Source organism: Oncorhynchus keta, chromosome 29 (genome assembly GCF_023373465.1).
Source record: "Oncorhynchus keta strain PuntledgeMale-10-30-2019 chromosome 29, Oket_V2, whole genome shotgun sequence".
Lineage (NCBI taxonomy): Eukaryota > Metazoa > Chordata > Actinopteri > Salmoniformes > Salmonidae > Oncorhynchus > Oncorhynchus keta.
In genome coordinates, this window is record NC_068449.1 from 32,312,238 (window position 1) to 32,339,797 (window position 27,560).

General features: G+C 45.1%; 1 protein-coding gene across 7 annotated transcripts in view; it reads left to right on the forward strand.

Moving 5' to 3' along the window:
• Positions 1-27,560, forward strand: part of LOC118362194 (neuronal PAS domain-containing protein 3) — a 410,864-nt gene that overhangs the window by 70,137 nt on the left and 313,167 nt on the right. For 6 of the 7 annotated variants that reach the window (XM_052486440.1, XM_052486439.1, XM_052486441.1 and 3 more), the window contains one exon: positions 15,031-15,132. The exons of the other annotated variant lie outside the window; for it this stretch is intronic. In XM_052486440.1, coding sequence (XP_052342400.1) covers positions 15,031-15,132 — 102 coding nt within the window. The remainder of the gene's footprint in view (positions 1-15,030; positions 15,133-27,560) is intronic. 7 annotated transcript variants of the gene reach the window in all.

Sequence of the window (27,560 nt, forward strand, 5' to 3'; positions counted from 1 at the left end):
ATACATTTAAGATCATTCAAAATCACAATTTTACTTTTTTGTTATGGTTTGCACTATGTAAACATGACTAAATCTCTGCCCACTTATAACGTTCAGCATTCAGGCTCGTCAAAGTCAGTAAAGGCTGAAGTGCTTACATCACTCTGCAAAACTCTATGTCAACAGATTATTATATCCCCCGTCAGATAACGTCATGTCGGATGAGATACGCTCACATTGTCCCCAAGAGATCAGATGAGAAGACAGCCTACGGTATTTCATCAGGGGGTTCTTTCTCGTGGTCATCAGCTGTAGTCTGCCAGCCATAGGGAGCCTGCTGGTGGCAGGGAGGCTGTAGGAGCATTACTGTGTGACTGGCTGTCTGTTCGTCAGGTGATGAGGCTGAGAGACTGAGAGGAGGAAGCTGTTTCACAGGGAATGTCTAATCTGTGTGACTGGGAGTCATGCTGGGCACTGAGCACCGAGCATCCCTCACTCTCTCAGCTCCAACACTCCCTCCCTCCCTTCCTTCCTCCATCACACCCATCCTGACAGTCTCTCTCCCTTTCTCCACCCCCTCTCACCAGCCCTCTCTCTCAGCTCACTCAATCCCTTCCCTCCCCTCCTCACCCCCCCGCTTAAGAACCCCATAGCTCCCCAGTGCCGGTGTTCATGTCATTCACGGTCTCCGAGACGTGTCGCTCCCCCCCTCCTGCCTCCCCATCCCAAATAAACACGCTCGCCATCAAAGGAAGCTGATTCTAGAATTTGATAACATCATGTTCTCTTTGCAGAGAAACCATATAGAGCCATGCAAATGAATGGTCCTGACTGATTGGTCCTGGATATTTCAGGTGCTCTGAGCATCCCTTTCCCCTCACTCTGGATTGACATGCATAAATACAGTCATGCATAAATACATACGTAATATATGTTAAGGCATCTCCAGATGTTTTATTTTATGAGGGCAGGAACTTGGCCCTTTCTATCTAATCGGTTGCGGCAAAATGACACTCCATGCAAATGATGGTTGAGGTTGTTTGCCCTCAAATATTTCCTGTAACAAGAAAAGGCGGAAGAGAGGCGATGAGACGGCACTCTAATTGGTGCGGAAGCTATTTGGCTGCATTCCAGCTGTATCAATTGCTTTTCTGCTGCTTTTCTCAAGTAATAGCTTGTAATTGTTATTCTTCAGATTTTATTAACGAGCTACAGACAGAGAAGCCTTGATTTGCTCCAGTAGCACACAGACAATAATTATAATGGTACCTCTACTTGACGTGATTTCAGAACGAACGCAGGCGGCACAGGACAATGATGCAGCTCAGCTCCCTGATGCAGTCAATGACCAAATCTTATTTTCCCTCCCTCCCTCCCTCCCTCCCTCCCTCCCTCCTGCCGTGACTGACACTCTCCCAGAACCACTCTAGTCTTGCTGCATCGCCCTGCAAATCAAATATGACAGGGAATATTGTTGGCATAATGGAGAATCGCAGGAGAAAGTACCACTGTACACACACAAATAGCTCAGGGCTTAATTGAACATCGCTGCCTCTGACCTGGACCCAGCCACAGGTCCAGGATAATAGACCTAGTGGTATTCCTACTGCTACAGATAGACATAGGTAGTGTACTGAGCTGGGCGGCAGCTGTGGTCAACATCTCTCTCTCTCTCTCTCTCTCTCTCTCTCTCTCTCTCTCTCTCTCTCTCCCTTTCTCTCCGTTTCGCTCTCTGTCCCCCATCTCTCTCTTTCTCTGTCCCCCTCTCTCTCCCTCTCTCGCTCTCTCCCTGTCCCTCTCTCTCTCTCTCTCTCTCTCTCTCTCTGTCTCTCAGTACTGATACATCTAGAGTCAGTGTTTTCACTATTTTGAAGTACCTCCTAATGGTAATCATTAGGAAATTCAAAGTCGTGTTTTTGTTCCTCTGTGCATATTGTGAAGGCACAAGTTGTGGTTCTGACAGATTTGTCGTGAATTGTCCCCTGGAATTCAATATGTATTTACTGTATATTCGGCGTAGCTCCATCTGCATATCAGACACTTTACACTTGAATAGGAATTAAATATGATTTGAAGTCGCTCTTTCAAGAGCGAGGCAGACAAAGCTAGAGAGCAAACAACACTTCTTTTAACTGGGTTTTGTTTTTGCCGCCTGGCACTGCTTTTGTCACGTCTAAGAACTTTCAGAAGTTGGACTTTCTTTTCAACCGTCTCTCCTCTGAGTTGTCTCTCCCTCCTCCGTGACTGAGTTGAAGGAGGAGGAAGGACTGAGAACTGAAGTCTCTTTCCCCTATCTCTCTCTCTCTCTCGCCATCTCTCTCTCTCTCTCTCTCTCTCTCTCTCTCTCTCTCTCTCTCTCTCTCTCTCTTGCCATCTCTCTCTCTCTCTCTCTCTCTCTGTGGCTGCTGCTGTCTTGTTTGAATAATGGTTGTGATAATTTCCCCCAGTCCAATGAGAGAGTGTGGTTGAGGCTGAGTAAACAGCCTGATTGGCTGCTGAAGGTCAGAGTGACCGCAGGTGTCACAACAGTGAATTACAACAATGACAGTCACAGAAGAGGGCGATATCTCCTTATTCATCCCTCCCTTTTCATCCCTCCTTTTTCATCCCCCCTTTTTCATCCCTCCTTTTTCAATCCCTCCTTTGACTTGAAGGAATGAATTATTCTCAGTCAGGAGTTAATTACGCATTAAGCAAAAATGATTGTATCTCCTCTCTTTAACACGTATAACTATTTAAATATGATTCATTTTCTCGGTTAAGACATACTTTCCATTCCTTGGAGGAGAACAGAATAGCGGAATATTTCCTAGTATTTTTCCTAGTATTGGTTGTTGTGCTGCAGTAAAATGGGACTTAAGTCTAGCCTCTTCGTAATCCTGACACATTGTAGAGCTGGACGACAGGAGGAGCATGAACCTGATCTTGTGTCGCATCGACTTTCATTATACAACAGGCATTGCAATTGGAAACCAATTGACATGACATGTTCTCTATCAGTCGATGCTGTAGTCTTTCATCACAGAAGATGTCAAATGAACAGTCTTGAGGTCTCGAGTGGCGTCGCAAGTATTTCTATTTGCAGATTCAAGTCGGTTTGCCAGGGCTTACACTGCCTGATTCTCTGTCTCCTGATGCCTGGGTTTCAGACAGCGCCACAGACAGAACCAACACAACCTACGGATCACCGGGGTGTCTATCAGACTACCTCTCCATCTCAGACACACTGTGTGACTCACACACACACACACACACACACACACACACACACACACACACCCTTTGGCAGTAGCAATCACAGTGTCTCTGTGCATACTGGAAGTGGCACCTCTAAACCCATATTTGACATTCACCGCAGTTGAGCTAAAACATTTAGGAAGAGAATAGAGACACTTTGGTTCAAGGTATCACTCTAACCAACTACTGCTGTTTCACCCACTTAGTGACTGACTGGCATCCTTATGATAAGAGCATGTAAGGAATGAGGCCGCCATTGTCTTCTTCATACAATAATACAGTGTTTACTAACCATATGGATGGGTTATAGGTGTACCAATGGCTGCCTTCTCTCCCTGTGTCTGGACATGTCTGTACATGTCTGTTTACGTGGTACATCGTCCAAAGGAGATGACCACTGAAAAGGGCTTGTGTGACATTGCTTTCCAAGACTCTTTTGTTGCTGATTAAGTAGTGGTGGCTTCCTGTTGTCACAGCCAAGGAGAGGAACGGTATCTCTGACTACCTCTGCCTTTGTCCTCAGCCCAGCGCTGTGTCCTGCAACCAGCAGAGAGTGTTTGTCAGTGTATGGGTGAGTGAATGACAGCGTTGTGTAGAGATGGCGTGGCCCTCTGTCTCTCCCGTGCAGGGCATTGTGGTGTGCAGACTGTGCAGGTTTGATGTGGAGCACTAGACTGTGGTTAATCATTCAGCCTCGTAGCTGTGAGCCTGGGAGGAGGCCAGCTCAGGAACCAGAGGTGGGACAGACAGGCAAGTGTACAGGCCAGCCATCAGACAGCTCTCCCAATACTGTTGGGATTGAGGATGCGAAGATATGTGTCCTTTCATCACCAATTAAATGCCATTGAACATTTGAAATGGTGTCACCATGCAAGGGATTTATTGAATATTGGAGCCCTTCCACCAATGTGCTGCTGATAGCCATGAAAGCCTTTCTCTCTCCGGCACAATTGCACATTCCTGTATAATTCATCGGGAACAATTCCTGAATGTGACAGTAGTATCTAAGAGCCTATCCACTCCCTCCACTCTTCAGGGTTTATACACTCTGTGATGGTCTGTCAAGTACCACTAAGAGTCCCAGTTAACAGCCCAGGCCCCTCGGATGAAATATATTACAGTAATACAGCGTTCAATCACTTCAACAAAATGTCAGAGCAACCTTTGCCTAACAAGGATTTGGATCGGTGAAGAGTAGAGTAGCGTGGTGGTCACTATAGAGGAAGTCTAGAACATCTGCATAAAGCAGTGTGTGATCTGTTTTGCGTGGCGTGAAGGGGGAAACGTGAGCGTGTGTGCGTCATACACTACAAAGGCATGTGGACACCTGCTCGTCGACCGTCTCATTTCAAAATCACGGGCATTACTGTGGAGTTGGTCCCTCCTTTCCTGCTATAACACCCTCCACTCTTCTGGGAAGGCTTTCCACTAGATGTTGAAACATTGCTGTGGGGACTTGCTTCCATTCAGCCACAAAAAGCATCAGTGAGGTCGGGCACTGATGTTGGGCGATTAGGCCTGGCTCGCAGTCGGCGTTCCAATTAATCTCAAAGGTGTTCGATGGGGTTGAGGTCAGGGCTCTGTGCAGGCCAGTCAAGTTCTTCCACACCGATCTCAACAAACCACATATGTATGGACCTCGCTTCGTGCATTGTCATGCTGAAACAGGAAAGGGCCTTCCCCAAGTTGGAAGCACAGAATCATCTAGAATGTCATTGTATGCTGTAGCGTTAAGATTTCCCTTCACTGGGACTAAGAGGTCTGAAGCGTGATTCATCTCTCCAGAGAACACGTTTCCTCTGCTCCAGAATCCAATGGAGGTAAGCTTTGCACCACTCCAGCCAACGCTTGGCATTGCGCATGGTGATCTTAAGCTTGTGTGCGCCTGCTCGGCCATGGAAACCCATTTCATGAAGCTCCCAACGAACAGTTTTTGTGCTGACGTTGCCTCCAGGAACTCGATAGTGAGTGTTGCAACCGAGGACAGATGCTTTTCATTAGCTATGCGCTTCAGCATCTGGCGGTCCTGTTCTATGAGCTTGTGTGGCCTACCACTTCGCGGCTGACCGTTGTTGCTCCTAGATGTTTCCACTTTACAATAACAGCACTTGTATTTGACCGGGGCAGCTTAAGCAAAGCAGACATTTGATGAACTGACTTGTTGAAAAGGTGGCATCCTGTGACGGTGCCACGTTGAAATAGCCAAATCAAAAGTCGTGTCCACATACGTTTTGTATATACAGTGCATTCGGAAAGTATTCAGACCCCTTGAGTTTTTCCACATTTTGTTACGTTACAGCCTCATTTTAAAATAATAATTTAAAAAAAAGTTTCTTCATCAATCTACACACAATACCTCACAATGACAAAGCAAAAACATGTTTTTTTACATTTTTGCAAATGTATAAAAAATTCAAAACTGAAATATCACATTTACATAAGTATTCAGACCCTTTACTCAGTACTTTGTTGGAGCACCTTTAGCTCCGATTACAGCCTAGAGGCCTCTTGGGTAAGACGCTACAAGCTTGGCACATCTGTATTTGGTGAGTTTCTCCCATTTTCCTCTGTAGATCCTCTCAAGCTCTGTCAGGTTGGATGGGGAGTGTTGCTGCACAGCTATTTTCAGGTCTCTCCAGAGATGTTTGATCGGGTTCAAGTCCGGGCCTTGGCTGTGTGCTTTTGGTCATTGTCCTATTGGAAGGTGGACCTTCGCCCTCAGTCTGAGGTCCTAATTGCTCTGGAGCAGGTTTTCATCAAGGATCTCACTGTCTCCCAGTCACTGCCACTGAAAAACATCCCCACAGCAAGATGCTGCCACCACCATGCTTCACAGGTAGGGATGGTGCCAGGTTTCTTCTACATGTGGTGCTTGGCATTCAGGCCAATGTGGTGCTTGGCATTCAGTGCTGTTCCTTAGATGGTTGTCCTTCTGGAAGGTTCTCCCATCTCCACAGAGGAACTCTGGAGCTCTCTCAGAGTGACCATCGGTTTCTTGGTCACCTCCCTAACCAAGGCCCTTCTCCACCGATTTAACCAGTTTGGCCGGGCGACCAGCTCTAAGGAGAGTTTTGGTGGTTCCAAACTTCTTCCATTCAAGAGTGAGGCCACTGTGTTCTTGGGGACCTTCAATGCTGCAGAAATGTTTTGGTACCCTTCCCCATATCTGTGCCTCGACACAATCCTGTCTCGGAGCTCTCCTTCGACCTCATGGATTGTTTTTTGCTCTGACATACACTGTCAACTGTGAGACCTTATATAGACAGGTGGGCGCCTTTCAAAATCATGTCCAATCAATTGAATTTACCACAGGTGGACTCCAATCAAGTTGTAGAAACATCTCAAGGATGGCCAACGGAAACAAGATGCACCTGAGCTCAATTGCGAGACTCATAGCAAAGGGTCTGAATACTTATGTAAAGAATTCATTTTTCATTTTTAATACATTTGCAAAAAAAAATCTAAAAACAATTTTCACTTTGTCATTATAGGGTATTGTGTGGAGATTGATGATAAAAAAAGTGTAATTTAATCCATTATAGAATAAGGCTTTAACGTAACAAAATGTGGAAAAAGTCAAGCGGCCTGAACACTTTCCGAATGCAGTGTGTAGTGTAGCTTTGATATCAGGGAACGTTAGACCCTGTCTGCTGGCTGGATGCCAGGACTCATGTAGTGGTTAAATATTCATTGAGACAGACAGACAGCATACAGAGAAGATATTCCCTCTCTTTACACAGTGGATGATCTACAAGCTTGGAGAACTGATACACTTGACATTCTAATGTGGTACATAGTCACAACATGCCCCCGTGTTGTACTCTACATTTTGTAGTTAATATATTTCTTAGACCAATTAAATGGACGAAAGTTTGAACGTTTTGAACTTGTCTTCCGCCATACTATACTTAATTATACTCACTAGTCTTACCAATTAATTATACATTTTGATGCAGTGCATGGCTCAACAGTAGCCTAACCATAATGTAGGTCCCTTGTGTATTGTTTGGTAGGGCAATTAGTTACATTACATGATACGTTTTATGTGAGGAGAGTTTCTGTTAAGCTGAAATCAGACAGCGCTCTCCCCCTTGGGAAAGCTGTTAACTCCCCTCCAACCCAATGAAGGGTTAACCACATAGTCTCAGTCGATGGCCTCCCTACGTAAGATTGATCTCTTCCCAGCGCCATGCAGCATGGAGAGGGAGAGGTACTATGGAGGTGTGGTCAGTTAACCGGTGGAAGGACTGTGTTATTGTAGTAGTCTGGCGGTACAGGGAGAGAATTTACCTGTAAATGTCACTCACCTCAGTCCTCCAGATGACATCGATAAAAGGCCTTTTAAATCAACTGGCTGGCCCCAACCACCCGATCCTGGAGTCAATATAAAGGCCTAATAAACATGTCAGCCAGCCAGGGGAGGGTTGGGTTCTGAGGAGGGGCTGGGACTTCCTCTGCGGTGGTTTAATAGTGGGAGACGGTCCCTCCTCCTATGTGTGTGTGTGTGTGTGTGTGTGTGTGTGTGTGTGTGTGTGTGTGTGTGTGTGTGTGTGTGTGTGTGTGTGTGTGTGTGTGTGTGTGTGTGTGTGTGTGTGTGTGTGTGTGTGTGTGTGTGTGTGTGTGTGTGTGTGTGTGTGGTTTAACAGCGGGAGGTTGCTCTTCCTGGGGTCTGACCACTCTTATTCATCAGCCACTTACTATCGCCAGGCTCCAGCAAATATTTTTCATCATCACCGCAGAACCCAATACACCTCTACTCATGTCTGGCTCCATGGGTCTCTGTGCTCCTCTACTCATGTCTGGCTCCATGGGTCTCTGTGCTCCTCTACTCATGTCTGGCTCCATGGGTCTCTGTGCTCCTCTACTCATGTCTGGCTCCATGGGTCTCTGTGCTCCTCTACTCATGTCTGGCTCCATGGGTCTCTGTGCTCCTCTACTCATGTCTGGCTCCATGGGTCTCTGTGCTCCTCTACTCATGTCTGGCTCCATGGGTCTCTGTGCTCCTCTACTCATGTCTGGCTCCATGGGTCTCTGTGCTCCTCTACTCATGTCTGGCTCCATGGGTGTCTGTGCTCCTCTACTCATGTCTGGCTCCATGGGTGTCTGTGCTCCTCTACTCATGTCTGGCTCCATGGGTCTCTGTGCTCCTCTACTCATGTCTGGCTCCATGGGTCTCTGTGCTCCTCTACTCATGTCTGGCTCCATGGGTCTCTGTGCTCCTCTACTCATGTCTGGCTCCATGGGTGTCTGTGCTCCTCTACTCATGTCTGGCTCCATGGGTGTCTGTGCTCCTCTACTCATGTCTGGCTCCATGGGTCTCTGTGCTCCTCTACTCATGTCTGGCTCCATGGGTCTCTGTGCTCCTCTACTCATGTCTGGCTCCATGGGTGTCTGTGCTCCTCTACTCATGTCTGGCTCCATGGGTCTCTGTGCTCCTCTACTCATGTCTGGCTCCATGGGTCTCTGTGCTCCTCTACTCATGTCTGGCTCCATGGGTCTCTGTGCTCCTCTACTCATGTCTGGCTCCATGGGTGTCTGTGCTCCTCTACTCATGTCTGGCTCCATGGGTCTCTGTGGCTCCTCTCTGTGCTCCTCTACTCATGTCTGGCTCCATGGGTCTCTGTGCTCCTCTACTCATGTCTGGCTCCATGGGTCTCTGTGCTCCTCTACTCATGTCTGGCTCCATGGGTCTCTGTGCTCCTCTACTCATGTCTGGCTCCATGGGTGTCTGTGCTCCTCTACTCATGTCTGGCTCCATGGGTCTCTGTGCTCCTCTACTCATGTCTGGCTCCATGGGTGTCTGTGCTCCTCTACTCATGTCTGGCTCCATGGGTCTCTGTGTTCCTCTACTCATGTCTGGCTCCATGGGTCTCTGTGCTCCTCTACTCATGTCTGGCTCCATGGGTCTCTGTGCTCCTCTACTCATGTCTGGCTCCATGGGTGTCTGTGCTCCTCTACTCATGTCTGGCTCCATGGGTGTCTGTGCTCCTCTACTCATATCTGGCTCCATGGGTCTCTGTATCCTCTCCATAGGTGCCAGGTTGTTGTTGTTTCACAGAGCAAAATAGCCTACAATGTTGTCCCCCTGTCTTGTCAATGAATGACAGGTTTGAGGAAAGTGTTTCTCAGCAGGGGGTTTGGTTGTTTCCTGCTGCATGTCTCTGTTGAAGACTGATGATGTAGACCTCATTGGCTGTTTTTTTATTTGCTTTGTTTGTTTGTACGTCGCTCAACGATTCTGATTCAGCCCTTTGATTTGAGCCCCTTACCTTAGAGGAGCAGAGCAGAGTTAACACATTCAGAGAGAGAGAGAGAGAGAGAGAGAGAGAGAGAGAGAGAGAGAGAGAGAGAGAGAGAGAGAGAGAGAGAGAGAGAGAGAGAGAGAGAGAGAGAGAGAGAGAGAGAGAGAGAGAGAGAGAGAGGGAGAGAGAGAGAGGGAGAGAGAGAGAGAGAGAGAGAGAGGGAGAGGAGAGAAGATGAAGAGAGAGGAGGGGAGGATAGGAGAGGAGATGAGGGAAGAGAGGAAGAGAGAGGAGGAGGGGAGGGATAGGGAAGAGAGGAGAGAGGGAGGAGAGATACGCTGAAGAGAGAGGAGGGGAGGATAGGAGAGGAGATGGAGGAGGGGAGGAGAGGAGGGAGGGGAGTATAGGAGAGGAGATGAGGGAGGAGAGATAACGTGAAGAGAGGGTAGGAGAGGAGGGGAGGATGGGAGAGGGAGGAGAGATAGGGAGGTGAGATAAGGTGAAGAGAGGGTAGGAGAGGAGGGGAGGATGGGAGAGGGAGGAGAGATAGGGAGGAGAGATAAGGTGAAGAAAGGGTAGGAGAGGAGGGGAAGGAGGGAGAGGGAGGAGAGATAAGGTGAAGAGAGGGTAGGAGAGGAGAGGAGGATGGGAGAGGGAGGTAAAGGAGAGGAGAGGAGAGATAAGGTGAAGAGAGGGTAGGAGAGGAGGGGAGGATGGGAGAGGGAGGAGAGATAAGGTGAAGAGAGGGTAGGAGAGGAGGGCAGGATGGGAGAGGGAGGAGAGATAAGGTGAAGAGAGGGTAGGAGAGGATGGGAGAGGGAGGAGAGATAAGGTGAAGAGAGGGTAAGGAGAAGGAGGGGAGGATGGGAGAGGGAGGAGAGATAAGGTGAAGAGAGGGTAGGAGAGGAGGGGAGGATGGGAGAGGGAGGAGAGATAAGGTGAAGAGAGGGTAGGAGAGGAGGGGAGGATGGGAGAGGGAGGTAAGGAGAGGAGAGAGAGGAGAGATAAGGTGAAGAGAGGGTAGGAGAGGAGGGGAGGATGGGAGAGGAGAGGAGAGATAAGGTGAAGAGAGGGTAGGAGAGGAGGGGAGGATGGGAGAGGGAGGAGAGATAAGGTGAAGAGAGGGTAGGAGAGGAGGGGAGGATGGGAGAGGGAGGAGAGAGAAGGTGAGGAGAGATAGGAGAAGAGGGGGTGGGAGAGGGAGGTGGAGAGGGAGGAGAGATGAGGTGAAGAGAGGGTAGGAGAGGAGGGGAGGATGGGAGAGGGAGGAGAGATAAGGTGAAGAGAGGGTAGGAGAGGAGGGGAGGATGGGTGAGGGAGGAGAGGTAAGGAGAGGAGAGGAGAGAAAGCCCCACCATCCACCCTTGAAGACCTCATTCACACAGAGAAACAGAGGCATGCGGTGAGCTGATCAGGATGAGGATCAGGCTGCTGTTTTGACAAAGAGCCATCATGGCTGGATAACAATCCTCCAACAAACCTCCAGTGCTTTCTATATCTCTCTATCCACCCAATGAGCACCACTAGTGTTATGCCTCACTGCAGAAAACCCCTCTGGTGCCAGGATAGCTCTGGTTCTGACCTTCCAGGCTTTCTACCCCCGGTCCAGCCCAGGAACACCAAGTAAACACCAAGCTCCAATCCCCTAGCAGTAAGACTAGATCACCCGTCTAAATCCAGACTCAGATATACAGTACTATATGCAGGGGATTGTGGATTTTCGACCTGCATGTCAGAAGTTAAAACATGTTGAGAAAACAACTTAAGGGCTCACAGGTGCTTTGGTCAATTGCACACAAGGTCCAACTGAAATGTGACTTCCGCTTCAAACCGAGCCTCTCCGAAAGACACACAGTTACAATTATTTGGGAGAGGTGAGAGGGGGGGGGGGGGCTGACACTGGGCGCCCGGGAGCTGTTGTTGTGGGGGGTTAAGTCACTTCCCACCAGATGTTCCCCGTCGGACCTGGTATTCAGACTGGCTGGTTGCAGGCCCGCCTCTCTAACCGCTAGATTACCTGCCACCAGAGTGGAAACAGAGAAGGAACCTGGGATTCAGACTGGCAACCCTCTGGTTGCAGGCCCGCCTCTCTAACCGCTAGATTACCAGCTGCCAGAGTGGAAACAGAGAAGGAACCTGGGATTCAGACTGGCAACCCTCTGGTTGCAGGCCCGCCTCTCTAACCGCTAGATTACCAGCTGCCAGAGTGGAAACAGAGAAGGAACCTGGGATTCAGACTGGCAACCCTCTGGTTGCAGGCCCGCCTCTCTAACTGCTAGATTACCAGCTGCCAGAGTGGAAACAGAGAAGGAACCTGGGATTCAGACTGGCAACCCTCTGGTTGCAGGCCCGCCTCTCTAACCGCTAGATTACCAGCTGCCAGAGTGGAAACAGAGAAGGAACCTGGGATTCAGACTGGCAACCCTCTGGTTGCAGGCCCGCCTCTCTAACCGCTAGATTACCTGCTGCCAGAGTGGAAACAGAGAAGGAACCTGGGATTCAGACTGGCAACCCTCTGGTTGCAGGCCCGCGTCTCTAACTGCTAGATTACCTGCTGCCAGAGTGGAAACAGAGAAGGAACCTGGGATTCAGACTGGCAACCCTCTGGTTGCAGGCCCGCGTCTCTAACTGCTAGATTACCTGCTGCCAGAGTGGAAACAGAGAAGGAACCTGGGATTCAGACTGGCAACCCTCTGGTTGCAGGCCCGCGTCTCTAACTGCTAGATTACCTGCTGCCAGAGTGGAAACAGAGAAGGAACCTGGGATTCAGACTGGCAACCCTCTGGTTGCAGGCCCGCGTCTCTAACCGCTAGATTACCTGCTGCCAGAGTGGAAACAGAGAAGGAACCTGGGATTCAGACTGGCAACCCTCTGGTTGCAGGCCCGCGTCTCTAACTGCTAGATTACCTGCTGCCAGAGTGGAAACAGAGAAGGAACCTGGGATTCAGACTGGCAACCCTCTGGTTGCAGGCCCACCTCTCTAACCGCTAGATTACCTGCTGCCAGAGTGGAAACAGAGAAGGAACCTGGGATTCAGACTGGCAACCCTCTGGTTGCAGGCCCGCGTCTCTAACCGCTAGATTACCTGCTGCCAGAGTGGAAACAGAGAAGGAACCTGGGATTCAGACTGGCAACCCTCTGGTTGCAGGCCTGCCTCTCTAACCGCTAGATTACCTGCAACCAGAGTGGAAACAGAGAAGGAACCTGGGATTCAGACTGGCAACCCTCTGGTTGCAGGCCCACCTCTCTAACCGCTAGATTACCTGCTGCCAGAGTGGAAACAGAGAAGGAACCTGGGATTCAGACTGGCAACCCTCTGGTTGCAGGCCCGCGTCTCTAACCACTAGATTACCTGCTGCCAGAGTGGAAACAGAGAAGGAACAGTGGGGTGGTGTAAAAGTGACATGTTTTCAATCACATGGCTGATTCCTAGGAAATCGTCTAAAGGCCACATTGGAACATTTTATAGAGTAGAATGGGGCTGGTGGGATTCGTTTTCTCCCACGTGAAAAAGTGTATAATTTCAACACAATTCCGGTACAGTGTGTAATATAGTCAGCCTTGAAAAATGGTCCAAATCTCCCATCGCTGTCTGCAATTTACCTTGTGGCCTTGAAACCACATCTATTGTGCTGTTTTTTTGTGCCATTCAGGCCAGAGAGTGTGTCAGTGCGCGCGCGTGTGTATGTGTGTGTGTGTGTGTGTGTGTGTGTCTTTTTGTAGTTTCATTCAGTGTATAGTGGCAGTGGTGGTGGCGGCTATTGTGGAGCATATTGCACTGGCTGACATTACCCATACCTGCAGGGAATAAATTCTACTAAGTGACATGTGGCTTGCAGACGTTTGTAAATTGCAACGCATCAATCTTGAGGGAGATAGCTGGCTAGCTAGCTAGTGAGGGCTGTACAGTGCAAGTGACGCTCCCAGAGAGAGCTGCTGCCATCTCTTTCCTGTAAATGCTTCCCCCTTCATAGTGAGACCATGCTGTTTAATAGGATGGTGTGAGGAGGTCCTTAAAGGGATACTTTGGGATTTTGTCACTGAGAGCCTTTATCTACATCCCTAGGGTCAGATGGACTCATGGATATTATTGTATGTCTCTGCGTCCAGTATGATGGAAGTTAGAGGTAGTTTCCCTAGCCATCGCTAACTAGTGTTAGCGCAATGGCTGGAGGTCCATGGGTATCTGCTACTGTAGCATGCTAGGGAATACAGCGTGTCAGCACTGGGACGGGGTTCAATAGCTTTAAATTGTGATTGTAAGAGAGAGTTGCAACTGTCTTTTCTAATGTACTGAGTTGGACTAAAGCAGATGTATACCTGACAACAATAACACGACAATATATCTAAATACAATTAGTTATGTGCCTTTCCTCAATATTCCTCTGTAAATTATACTTGATCAAAAATAGAATGAAAACCAGTGTCTATAAATCAATGACTCATTTTATTTTACACTATATATATATATATATATTCTCTTAAAAATAGGTGTGTGTCTCAAGCAAATGGATTATCCCCGAGTCCTGTTCTAATTCTAACCATATAGCATGGTCATGCTCAAAATAACATACCAAGAATAGTGTGACGTGTGCGCTGAGAGTCTGGAAGCTAGTTCAGCGAGTGTTGTAATAAATAAACGGAACGTAATACAAAACAAGAAACCACAAACGCACAGACATGACACCTTTTGCCCGAAACAATAACGCCTGGGGAAGGAACCAAAGGGAGTGACATTTATAGGGAAGGTAATCAGGGAGGTGATGGAGTCTGATGACGCGCAGGTGACAAATATGAAGTCAACCTGCCAATCAAGTGTCTTAATATCCATACAGAATGTGCAGACACTGTCAGTGTTTTGCTGCATGGTACATACTGTATCTAATGTTCACCCACACCTCGAAGCAGTTCACTGATTCGCAGGGCATATGAACAATCGAATACTATATCAGTTGTGACAGTCACTCTTTATGGGTGTGTAGAGTTCAAAATAATTCCCTAAAAAGATAATTCCCTAAAAAGATAATTCCCTAAAAAGATAAAAAGATAATTCCCTAAAAAGTAACTAAATAAATTATTATTATTATTAGTAGTAGTACTATACTTTTGACGTGTGATTTGCATTACTTTGCCTGACATCACCGCATGAGAGTCTGAATTTTTGAGAGAATGTGGCTCCACAGAAGTTTCCCTTCCATGGTTATATGGTTCCGTGTGACTGAATCAACCCATCAACATCACACATCGTGTTTTCATGTAACTGTTGGTGGAAATGATTGCATGCTTGCGTACATTACATGTTCTCTTGTGGTACAGTATCGTTTAGAAACACCATCATTACTGAATACTGTGAAAGAAGTGACACATTACTTTGTAACTTAAATGGGAACTGCATCTTGTCTCTGCCTTAGATCAATATGTGTCATTAATGATCTTTGTGGACTTTGGGGGATAGAGGGGCTCACACCAGAACCATATGCATACATGTATAGACAGTATATGTATGGCTGTGCTCCGTACTCTTCTTCTCTCCTTATAGGCTTTAAGAGATTTTCACGTTGTTTCTCCACAGCGACCCTTACTGGGAGAGGCCTGCTAATGCCAGCTCCTGTTCTGCCTCTAGGCCCAAGACACTCCACCTTGGAGGAGGGCAACAACATACCTCATCGCCATGGTAATTCCATCCCTTTCCCCCTTCCTTCCTTTCTCTGCCCTCCCTTCTTCCTTCTGGACAGGGGCATACCAGGGCACAGCTCAGCTGCCACACATACTTTTACAATACAAGCCAACTCTCTCTCTGGTCTGGTTAGAGAGAGAACATGGTTAAGGATGCCGGCTTGTGCATAAAATGACATAACTCCACTTTACTTAACCCAAAATGTAGGCCGAGATGCACTTGGGTGTTGCTATACTTTTTTCAATGTTGGCTTCTGTAGTTTTTAAATGTGGTCAAATTAGAAAGTTCATGGTCGCTTTCGAGCCACACATAATGACATGTATAATTAAAAATACCCCAGGAAGCTGTGTTGTAATGTTCCTTATTTTTTGTACAGGAACTATTTATGTCATTTAGCTTTTTTTATGTCATTTTGCTTTTAAAAAAAATGTCATTTGTGATACTGAGTTAGTAGATCTAAGGGGAGTCAGCTATGTTTCTTCTCCAGTAGGTAACGCCAGTTGAAATGAAGGATCCCGCTCTTCCTTTGCCATCCAAAACACAATGCAGTATGTAGACAGTCCTACTCTCATTGAAGCTGTGTCTCCGAGCTGATCAACAATACACCTCTCAGAGAAACACTGACTGTCCCTTTATAACGCAGGCGAGCCTGTTCTGTGTTATCAAACTGGGGACGATACAAGGCTTGTATCGGAAGTCAACTTGTGACGTATTTCACTGAGGCTACGTCTCGACGTCTCGCCGGCTTACAGCTTCATGAGGACATCTTTTCATTTGTAGTAAGAGAGCCAGGCTTACACATTAGGAAATGAACACGGAGCATAATTCCTCTAGCTCTCAGATGGATTCCATCCCTCTCTCCCTCTGACGTACAGCACAGGGGCGACGGCAGGATTACTGTCGGCCTGAATAAAGGGGATTTATGTAACGCTTTGAGAAAAAGACACTTCTTAATAGGTCATTACAGTCTGTGTTTATGATTAGCCTACTCTCAGGCCTAGACCCCTTTATGTGCTGTCTCACACACGCACGCACTCACTCACGCACGTGCGTGCACACACACACACACACACACACACACACACACACACACACACACACACACACACACACACACACACACACACACACACACACACACACACACACACACACACACACACACACACACACACACACACACACAGGCAGTATACTGAGGGTCCAGATGAATACTGCCCACCTCGGCCTTTACTTTCTTCAGCTCCTCACTTTCTCTATCTGGCTATTGAGAGTAGTGGTTCAACTCAGCACTAGCAATATGGCTTCTTAGCCAGGCTAAGTAGTGGCCAAATTCCAGCTGAGATGAAGAGGAACACTGTGTGTGTTGCTTTAAAGTTGTGTATACTATGCGGTATGTAGCTAGGTTTAGATGGGTTTTTCTATGCTGATGAAGCTAGGCCCCATTCTGCCACCATGATTAGTTTAAACGGTGCCTGAACGTGCGGGCCGGACAGCGTGTGTGTGTTGTAAGCGGTTTGCAGCACAGGGTGAAATTGAGATAAATGGCTGTGGGTGAGAAGGATGGCCACTTCTTCCCCGAGCAGGGCCGAGCAGGGCTGTAGCGGCCCAGGTTCCCCCAGCACACCTGTCTCTTCTCGTTTACCAAGCTCTCTGAGGTGAGCTAGCAGTCCGCTCCACTTGCCCCTGATCCCCGTCTCAGTAACCCCAGCCCCCACCCCCTTACTCCTTATGTGCTGCTTTACACACACACACACAAACACCCCTTGCCCCTAGATAACAGCACACAAGGATTGAGCTGTATACCTTGATGAGGTGTGGGAAGATCAGGGTGAGTCTCTCACTGTCTGTGTCTCAGTACACATCACCATTAATACACTACTATACAGTTAGGGCTGAGGAGCATCCATGTTAGCCCTTAGCCTAGGAGTAGATGTTGCTGTACATGAGATGGTAGAGATGGAGCTGTCTAGTTTATTCTATTGATGGTGCATAAATGAAGCATTTATAGGTACAGTATACAGTTATTCATTATTACATCCCATTCAGAATGGTCCTTGGTCTCCAATTTTCTGTTTGCCTGTTTTCACCTGACAGACAAGGGCCCACAGTATGATATAACCGGCTACCTCTTCCTCCGTCGTGTTTTAACGCCATGTCTGTCCTAACCCCAGCTCTAGAAACCAACCTTCTGTTGTGTAAGAACCAAGTGAAGCTACCGATTAGAGTAGGAGAAAGAGCAAGACAGGCCTGCAGACTGGAGTTTTATATACCGTGTGGCAGGTGGCCTGCTTTGCCTAAGGAATCTCTTTAGGGCATGACAAGCTCTGAAAACACATAAATCCTTCCTCCTCCCCTCCCCTCTTCCTCCCCTCTTCCTCTCCCTCTCTCTTATCTCACATTGCCATTGCCATGGGGATTCTTTATGCATGCAGCTGCAAAACTTCCATACTCCAGGTATAAAACTCGAACATAGCAGCTGTTCCTTTACCCCCAAAGCAAATATAAAAGGAGTCTTGAAAACCAAGTCTGAAATAGCTTTCTAGGTGGGAGAGTGGGATTGGAACTTTAGCCAGAGCATGTCAGGAACCAAGCTGTGTGTGTCTGTTTGTGTGTGTTTAAGTGGTGCCGTTTAGACACTTGTCTTTTGTCAGGGGGGGAGGGGGGGGGGATTAGGGTGAGAGGTCATAGGTCAAGGTCAGAACATCCTGATCTGTCAGTCTGCCTGTCTGTCTCATGCCAGGTGGGCTGAGGCTCCAGACAGATACCACAAGTCAGCCAAGGAGCTAGTGAGTGAGGGATGGCCGAAATGAGAGAGTGATAGTGAGATTAAAGGATAGAAAGGAGATTGAGTGTTAACAGGAGTCACTAATGTGGGTGCGGATTATGTTAGGGACCCAAGGAGGCAGTGGCTCTCTTAAAACACTCCAGTCTTAAACATACTCTTCCCATTATGAGCATGCTTCTTTATAGCTGAAAATACAAATGCAGAAGGACTTGTCATCAAACTGAATAAGTTGTCAATTAATTGAAATGCTTGTATATAGTATACAATATGTATTGTATGTATGTTAATATCACTTTATAAAATAGATATAACACACCACTAAACAACTCTTGTACAGCATACATTTCAAGACCAATTACAAAGAATGACCCGACAAAACATCATAATAGGTTTATGATATGTAGCTTCGTCACATCCTTAAAGGCCCGGTGCAGTCAAAAACAACAAAAAATATGTGTTTTATATATATTTCCACGCTATAAGGTTGGAATAATAATGTGAAATTGTGAAAATTATGATAATGCCCTTTAAGTGTAAGCTGGAGTTTTGGCTTTACATAGTGACATCACCATGCAGTAAATTAGTTAATAGTCCAATAAGAAAGAGACTTCCAAACTTTTTTCTGTTTTTCCCTTTGCCTAGTTGCTATTTTGGTTTCATTTTGACCTTTTTAATTGAAAACAATCACAGTAAGGTACTTAATTGTTATCCAGAAATGATTTGATATTGAGATGAAAACGTCTGCATTGGACCTTTAAGTGTGTGTCTCAGCATGCTCAGGTTGGCCCTCTTGGCAGCCATTGAAGCAGCAGGAGTAGAAGCTATATGACACATTGGCAAGGGTAGTCAGGGAGGCTCAAGGCAGGGTGTTCAACCATGTTTGTATTGATTTGGGATGACTATATTATGTTAGCTGTGTGTGTGTTGCCTCCCAAGTTCACCTTTCTACCTCCAAGTGTTTGGGATGTGTTTCTCTCCTTCCTCTTCCTCTATATTCCAGAGTGGTGGTATATGAGCGTGCTCTCCCTGTCTGATTCCTTGTGAACATTGCATGAGCTTGCTCCTGGTATATGGTAGCTACTACTGTATGACTTTGTTGCAACTTTCTTCCTTTGATGTTCTTTTTTTTCCCCCCTCCTTCTTTTCTGACCTACTTTTCCCTCAGATTGTAAAACTATATGGATTCTTTTACTGTTTTTTAGATGCCTACCATTCAATTATTTAAACTGCTTTCTTTTCATTTTTTTTCTCTCTCCCTTCATCCACCTGTTTCTTTCTTTGTCTGCTGCCTGTCTTTTAATAATGTATTGTATAGATTTCCTGAAGTTGTAGTCTGAGGTACTTCTGAAGAGACCTGGGTTCAAATAGTATCCGTTTTCTTTCGAATCATTTTTTTTTTTTTTGCTGTTTACTTGAGTCTGTCTGGAGTGCACAGGTGAGAGGCGTTGCACTTTCTGGGATTATTCTATTGGTTCTATTGCACCAGGCAAGTCCAATCAAGTATAGTTGAAGTGTTCAAAATAAAACCACATTTTCTTACTTGAAATATAACTGCTGTGTCCACCTGTTGTAATGGTGATTATTTTACTAAGATATTTAATACAATCAACTGACTGATTTATGATGGGTTTGATTTTCACCTACTCTAAGTGTACCTACAGTACTCCACTTCAAGATAATTCTGTTGCCTCAGGCCATTTCCACTAAGCTACACTCTGCTCCGCCCCACAGGAGCCTGTTATAGGCACACAAAGTACTGAATATAAACAAGTTTTATATTCAATTACGTCTAGACCAGTGAATAAATGATCTAAATAATTAAACATATTTGTTCGGAAAAATGGTATATATTCAATTTAGGAAGAAAAAAATATTTCAATGAAAAAGATACTTGGGTCTAAATTCCGTCATGCTAGTTAAAAGCCTACCTTCTGTAGTATAGCCCTGTTGCTATACCATTCCTTTACTCTCTGTGCAGGAGAAGAGGATTAAGGCAGAATTTGTAATTTACAGGGGGGTGTTGAGAAAATTAAGATCAAAGTCAAATTAAGTTCATACAGGTGCATGTAATGTGTAATTTGTGAGCCCCGGAGCAATAACATTCTTTGAATGTGGCGTTGCGGCCGTCTTCAGATGTGGACTAGCTGTAATTACACAGCTGTTGCCGCGGTAGCGTGATTGACACATGTATTTGGCAGAAACCATGAGCTGCGTTTGGTAACATTTCAGACATAATTAATTGATTCATATGCCTGTAAGGTTTTTCTAAAGTATTAACGAGATAAGATTAAAAAGGCATAGAACCTTGCCTTGATGTTAGGCATCAGAGCTGGGTGTTATTAACTCACCAATGCAGTCATGAGGCTGGAGCTTTTGACCGTAGTGGGAAAGTTTCATTTGTTCATTTTGTAAACTTTTTTTGTTGTGGTTGAGAAACATATCTGTGTGAGAACTATTCAAAGGCTAGTTTGCTTGATATACGGGGTTCGTCATTCAGAAAAAGAGCAATGTTGGTACACACACACACACACACACACACACACACACACACACACACACACACACACACACACACACACACACACACACACACACACACACACACACACACACACACACACACACCTGCACACACACACACACACCTGCACATCTATGTATATACTTACGTAAATAAGGTATTTTAATACATTTGCAAACATTTCTAAAAACCTGTTTTTGCTTTGTCATTATGGGGTATTGTGTGTAGATTGATGAGGATTTTTTGTTTTTGAATTCATTTTAGAATAAGGCTGTAACGTAACAAAATGTAGAAAAGGGGAAGGGGTCTGAATACTTTCCGAACGCACTGTATGTGTTCTGGCAGCTCCTGACAGCTAGTCACCTTGCAGGTCGCTCCTGCTCATTGGTCCATGAATAAACATGTCTGCTAGTCCTGCATGGCGCTCTGTGAAACCCGGGCTGACTCTGGGTAATGGCCTCTCCAGCCTCCGAGACCAGCCAGGACCACTTCCTCTATCATGCAGAGCGTCACAGCGATATGGGTTGTGTCAGAACCACACCACTCTCTTACGGCTCTGGTCAAAAGAAGTGCACTATATAGGGAATATGGCACCATTAGGGATGCTGCCGGAGAGGCTCTGCTTGCGATTATCCAAAGCAATCTAGGTTTATTAATGCTGCTTTGGTTAGACATCGAACACATCTAGCGTCTCTGCGTTTCTACGTTTTGCTCCATGTTCTCACTGCTTGGCGCTGCAAACGCCAAACTTGTTTGAAAACATTCCGCTTGAATAGTCATTCTTGTCAAACAGTCACTGTTCAAGTACATAGCATGGCTTCAAGACACCGAGGAGATCCATTTTGACAGCTCTACACTGTAGTTGCATGATAATACACTTGGCATATCAAGTAGGACTAGATGTAATGTTATATGGTGAAAGAGGTCTCAATATAATCAATACACGGTCTTCTGAGGATGGGCGCTCATATTCAAATATGCAGAGCATTTCTAAGTGCGTCAGGTTTAGAGAGGGGAAGAAGGAAAGTGTCATCCCAACCATGACAGAACGATTTGATGTCTATGAAATGCAGAATGCAGCCAGCTATGTCAAAACATTATTTCCCATGCACGGGCTGTTTGCTTTGCTTTTGGCTTGACTGTTGGACTTGATGTAATTATATGTCAATCTCAGGAACCAAATCACCAGCTACAACTGATCTCGTGCATGGAAAGTGCAGAGGAGGAGGAGGGGCGAGTCAAATCAAAACAGAGGATGCAGCAGTGTTGACACAATTGGCAATTTTGTGTTTTTAGCAGGAATTGATGAAGCGTATCAATCTGGTGCATGCTGATGCAATGGACCCTCAAAGGTGTCGTCCTCCCTTCCTCCACATTCACCTTTACAGTACAGTTTCAGTTGATTTGGAACATCAACTTGTTGTTACCCAGCAAGCTTGGTGAGAACAGTTTGCACCCAACCCAGTCAACTCCAGTCTACCGATGTAATAGCTAGTACAGTACAGTAGTGATGGATTTGTACCACAATTACGGTGTAGCAGGAGAAAGCCACTCAAGGAGGGATCCGATGATGGTCAATCATTAGCTCACCTGGCTGTGATGAATGATGTGTTCTACTGTACAGTATTAGAAACAGATGACCTCAACTTCTTTACTTTCTTTCTTTCATGGCCTTAAAAACAGCTACTGAATGAAAACGAACAGGTCGGGAAAAACCGCGCCTATTGTCTCTCTGTGCTGTAGGCTACCTTCCATTTAACTGAGAGGAGAGGAGTTGAAAAGAGGGGGTAGGAGAGAAGAGGAAAGGAGGAGAGAGAAGAGGAAAGGAAAGGAAAGACAAGGAGACTGGAGAAAAGGTGATGAGAAGAGTGGAGAGGAAAGATTTTAGGAGGAGAGGCCTGCATATACTAATGCCGTATACAGTAATTGAACATTACCTCAGGCTACACTAGCCCAGTAGTATCCAGTATCCAACGCGGTGAAGACATTAGTTACCCCTGTCTAGCAGGAAGCCAACATTCTGTCTGAGCTCCAATTAAAAGTTAGACATCAGCTTGTTACTATGATGATTAAAGTTATAGCAACTTCAGAGCAGTTTCAATTCCCAGTGCATTATCACTGTAAGGTGAATACATTCAGACCGCTTACAGGACCTGTGCCTTACAGGACTTTTCAGTCATGTTCATTATCATTAATAAAGCATTTTATATGTGATCTAAAGCATTATCCATAGCGATCTCTGTGGCATTGACTTTTATTGGAATTTGGTATTTAACCTTTTACTGCAGTGGGCTAAATCAGGGTCGCCCAACTTCAGTGCCCGACCTCACTAATGCTCTTGTGGCTGAATGGAAGCACGTCCCTGCAGCAATGTTCTAACATCTAGTGGAAAGCCTTCCCAGAAAAGTGGTGGCTGTTGTATCAGCAAAGGAGGGACCAACTCCATATTAATGCCCATGATTTTGGAGTGAGTTGTTCGACGAGCAGGTGTCCACATACCTTTGGTCATGTAGTGTACTAGAACATTTGACAGAAAATATTATTCATGTAGGAATGTTATTTGAACAATAATAGGTATTTTGAGTTACATATTCATATGAACTCAGATCGCCATGTTAGTAGCTCCGTTTAGAATAAGAAGGGAGCGAGGCGATTTATCTTGTTATTGATAATGTTGGCTTCCTAAGCTTGTATCGTCCTAGAATACAGTCATTTGTATATCAATACTATCATCAATCTCATAGGTATTTGTTCGGAGTGTTTTGCGAAGGGAGTGTAATGTATTGTCTGGTAGTAAATGTAAAAGTCAGCAGAGTAAGCTCGGTTGAAAGATTCAACTGTGAAAGCGTTTCTTAGATTGCTTCTGCTATCAGCTGAACTCTATCACGGTGGAAGAGCGGCGCTATAGACATGGTGCATTTATAGGCCTTTACTTCCCATGTGTCCACTCACACAATCACTATCGCTCATAGTCGTCGTCCCCCCAGGCAATTTCCCCTGTTAAGGTTCCACTTTTTAGACGCTGCCGTTCTCTACGTCGGCCCAGAGCGAGATGAACTGTCTGAGTATGTTTAACTCTTCAGCCATGAACCTTTGAATGATGCAGTTTTATAGATAGTTTTAATGATCAGTCATAAACAGCGGAAGAGTTAGTTATATCATCCTGACTGCTTTTAACAGTAATTGAAAGCTAAATAGGCTGGTGTTAAGGGATACGATTTACGACCAGGGCCATGGTACCCTTTGAATATGAGAATTCTCTTTTTTTTATTCATCGGAAGTTGTGACACACAAAAGACAGCGAAAACACTTTTATTCATTTCAACATTTGTTGAGCAAAAAATATTGCCATTCACATAGATGAAATTACTAAATGGTATGAAGTGGTATGTCCACATGCTACAGTGTCTGTGGTGGTGGGGGGGGGGGGTCCCTGTGTCTCTATAAAGGCTACCTACTATCTGCATACTATCTCTGTATAGAGATCTCTGTATGTAGACACTCTGATCCACACCAGTCTCACCTGCCTCTGTCTGTCTCTCAGCCAACCCTGCACAGGCATGCCTGCTACCTCTCACTCTAAACCTGTGTCTCTCCCAGCCAGCCTATCAACTCAAGTCCAAGCTATCAGATTAGAATGGTCCATTCCTCAGTCTCCATCCAGTCACTCTCTCTCCATGTATTTACACTCTGGCCGGCAGTTAGCAGGGATTGTTTTCAGTTTCTCTGTTTCTCCCACACCTAAATATAGCATTCATATTTACCACGGCCGCTTAATTTGACTTCTTAATCGTATTTGGACCCGACGGGCTCTAAACATGGAGCGGGCCACCTGTCTCACACATTAGAAGAGTTCCAGGGGACAGATGGGAAGATAAGAATGCTTGTCCTTGGATAAACACGTTCTAGAACTGACGGGCCACGGTACCGGGCAGAGACCGTTTCTGACCTGGCTAGCCAATCCATCACTTAGCATACATTTACGTGTATAAGTCCCAAATGTCACCCAATTCCCTATATAGTGCACTATTCCCTATATAGCGTACTCTGGTCAAAAGTAGTGCACGGGGTAGGGAATAGGGTGCCATTTGGGACGCAGAGAGGCCTATGTGATTGACTGTATGCATGACTTCTCTGGGCCATTAGTTGTTTTCTGAAGGTTGTTTTCTGATGATATTAGAAATGTCCTAAGGGCGATTCCATGGTAACAGAGTGATGCTGAGACCAAGATTTTTCACTTTAAAATATATCCCAAACAAAAACCAATGATTGCAAAGTTAAACAAACCATACAACTGTGTACACAAACACATACAAACCTATCTCCACTGTTCTTCAAGTAAATGTGTTTTTGTAAAGTTTTCAGTGGAAATTGATAAAAGCAGTTGTATGGCTTGTTTAAATTGGCAGTCATTGGTTTTTGCTTGGGATACATTTTAAAGTGAAGTCTCAGCGTCACTCTGTTACCGTGGAAACGCCCCTAATTAAGCTGTAACGGTTGTCCGATGTTGAAAGCTTATATCAGACCCGCCTACTTGGTGTTCGCCAAAGCATAAGGAACCGTTATGTAAACGCTGGCGTCAGTTACTACCTCTGAGCTGAATCGTTGGGAGCTTAACAGTGACTGACAAGAAGCTCCCCTTTTCCACACCTTCCCTTCATTCTTTCTCCTCCGCCTCATGATCTGCGGCTTTCTTAATTGTCCGTGATAGTCTTTAAAAATACAATGGCATAATTACTCTCTCCCGTGTCAGATTCGAAGTTCTCGTTAGAGCCTCCTAAAGTAACTTCCTTCAATGAAGCTGAGGAGATAAATGCACTGAACACCAGGCAGATACTGTACCAGTCTTACAGTCATAGGCTATCATCATCTAATACACGGGATTATGTAAATAGGCATTTACATGCAATATACATGTATATTAACAAACTCCTATACCCATCTCATTGTCCTTGTGCACTTTCATGTATTTCACTGTTCTTTGGTATGACTTAAGATGTAGTCTTAGGATTGTTGAATTCTAGCCTTAGAATTGATACATTCTAGCATTCTACCCATAGAATTGATACGTTCTAGAATTCTAGCCTTAGAATTGATACATTCTAGAATTCTAGCCTTAGAATTGATACATTCTAGCATTCTAGCCTTAGAATCGATACATTCTGGAATTCTAGCCTTAGAATTGATACATTCTAGCATTCTAGCCTTAGAATTGATACATTCTAGCATTCTAGCCTTAGAATTGATACATTCTGGAATTCTAGCCTTAGAATTGATACTTTCTAGCATTCTTGCCTTAGAATTGATACATTCTGGAATTCTAGCCTTAGAATTGATACATTCTAGCATTCTAGCCTTAGAATTGATACATTCTGGAATTCTAGCCTTAGAATGGATACTTTCTAGCATTCTAGCCTTAGAATTGATACATTCTAGCATTCTAGCCTTAGAATTGATACATTCTGGAATTCTAGCCTTAGAATTGATACTTTCTAGCATTCTAGCCTTAGAATTGATACATTCTAGCATTCTAGCCTTAGAATTGATACATTCTGGAATTCTAGCCTTAGAATTGATACATTCTAGCATTCTAGCCTTAGAATTGATACATTCTGGAATTCTAGCCTTAGAATTGATACATTCTAGCATTCTAGCTTTAGAATTGATACATTCTGGAATTCTAGCCTTAGAATTGATACTTTCTAGCATTCCAGCCTTAGAATTGATACTTTCTAGCATTCTGGCCTTAGAATTGATACATTCTGGAATTCTAGCCTTAGAATTGATACATTCTGGAATTCTAGCCTTAGAATCGATACTTTCTAGCATTCTAGCCTTAGAATTGAAACATTCTGGAATTCTAGCCTTAGAATTGATACTTTCTAGCATTCTAGCCTTAGAATTGATACTTTCTAGCATTCTGGCCTTAGAATTGATACATTCTGGAATTCTAGCCTTAGAATTGATACTTTCTAGCATTATAGCCTTATAATTGATACTTTCTAGCATTCTAGCCTTAGAATTGATACATTCTAGCATTCTAGCCTTAGAATTGATACATTCTAGAATGAATTCTAGTGTTAAAATGGATGAACATTTAGGTTCTGTAATGAATGACCTGTATTGGCTCTGGTGTTTGGCATCCTTCCCAGTACTTCCACCATGCCTGTGATTCCTGTCTGTGTGTCAGATCCAGTAGTCTTCCTTACTAATACAATACAGTCATGCTTGAAAAACAACAATGGGACTTTTTACAAATCATATACCGTTCTGTATCTAGCGATATATTTTATGGCTTGCAAAATAGTGATGATACAGTCAATATTATGAATAGGCCCTGAAAGTGTAGCTAGCGTTGGGACAATATGAATTCTGATCAGGAGTTCAGATAACTGACTTTCCATGGTCTTTTATCATTCCCCAAGCAGATCTGCTGTTGTCTTCCGCAATGTTTTATGAGCACATTATACAAATTACACTTGCAACAAACACCATAAATTACGTGTATCTCAGGCTCACAAACACACTGTAGCTTGGTGATGCACAGATAAATAACACAACAATGAGTGGAAGGATTTCATTGGTACAGGGTAGAGGTGGCATTTCACTACATAAACTATCTTGTACAGTCGTTTCTGCTTTCTAAAGTCCCTGCCTGTCTGTTTGTCTATGTTTGTTATTCTTGGTACCCCTATGATCAGAATGGAGACACAAAGCAAAAATAGTGCCAGAGTAATTTCACAAGCATGCGGGACAGACAGCCAGACCTCATCTCTGTGAAGATCTGGCATCAGACAACTTCAGTAGAGCGAGAGAGTTGTCTGGGGTGCATTTGTTAAGATGATAATTGTTTGTTTATCATCATGAGTCAGTAGTCTGTATATTGAGGCCTCAGTCTTTCAGAGAGAAGCCGATCTGCGATGAGATATCCCACTGGGCACAGACGTCAGTTCAACGTCTCGTTTTGATTTACGGTTGGTTGAGTTGTCAACTAACGTAAATTCAATGGGAAAAGCATCAAAATATTTCACCATGTCATTAGATTTAGGTGGAATCAAATCCAGTGAGTATTCCACGACGATTCAAAGTCGTCACATTTAATTTGGGCTTTGAAAT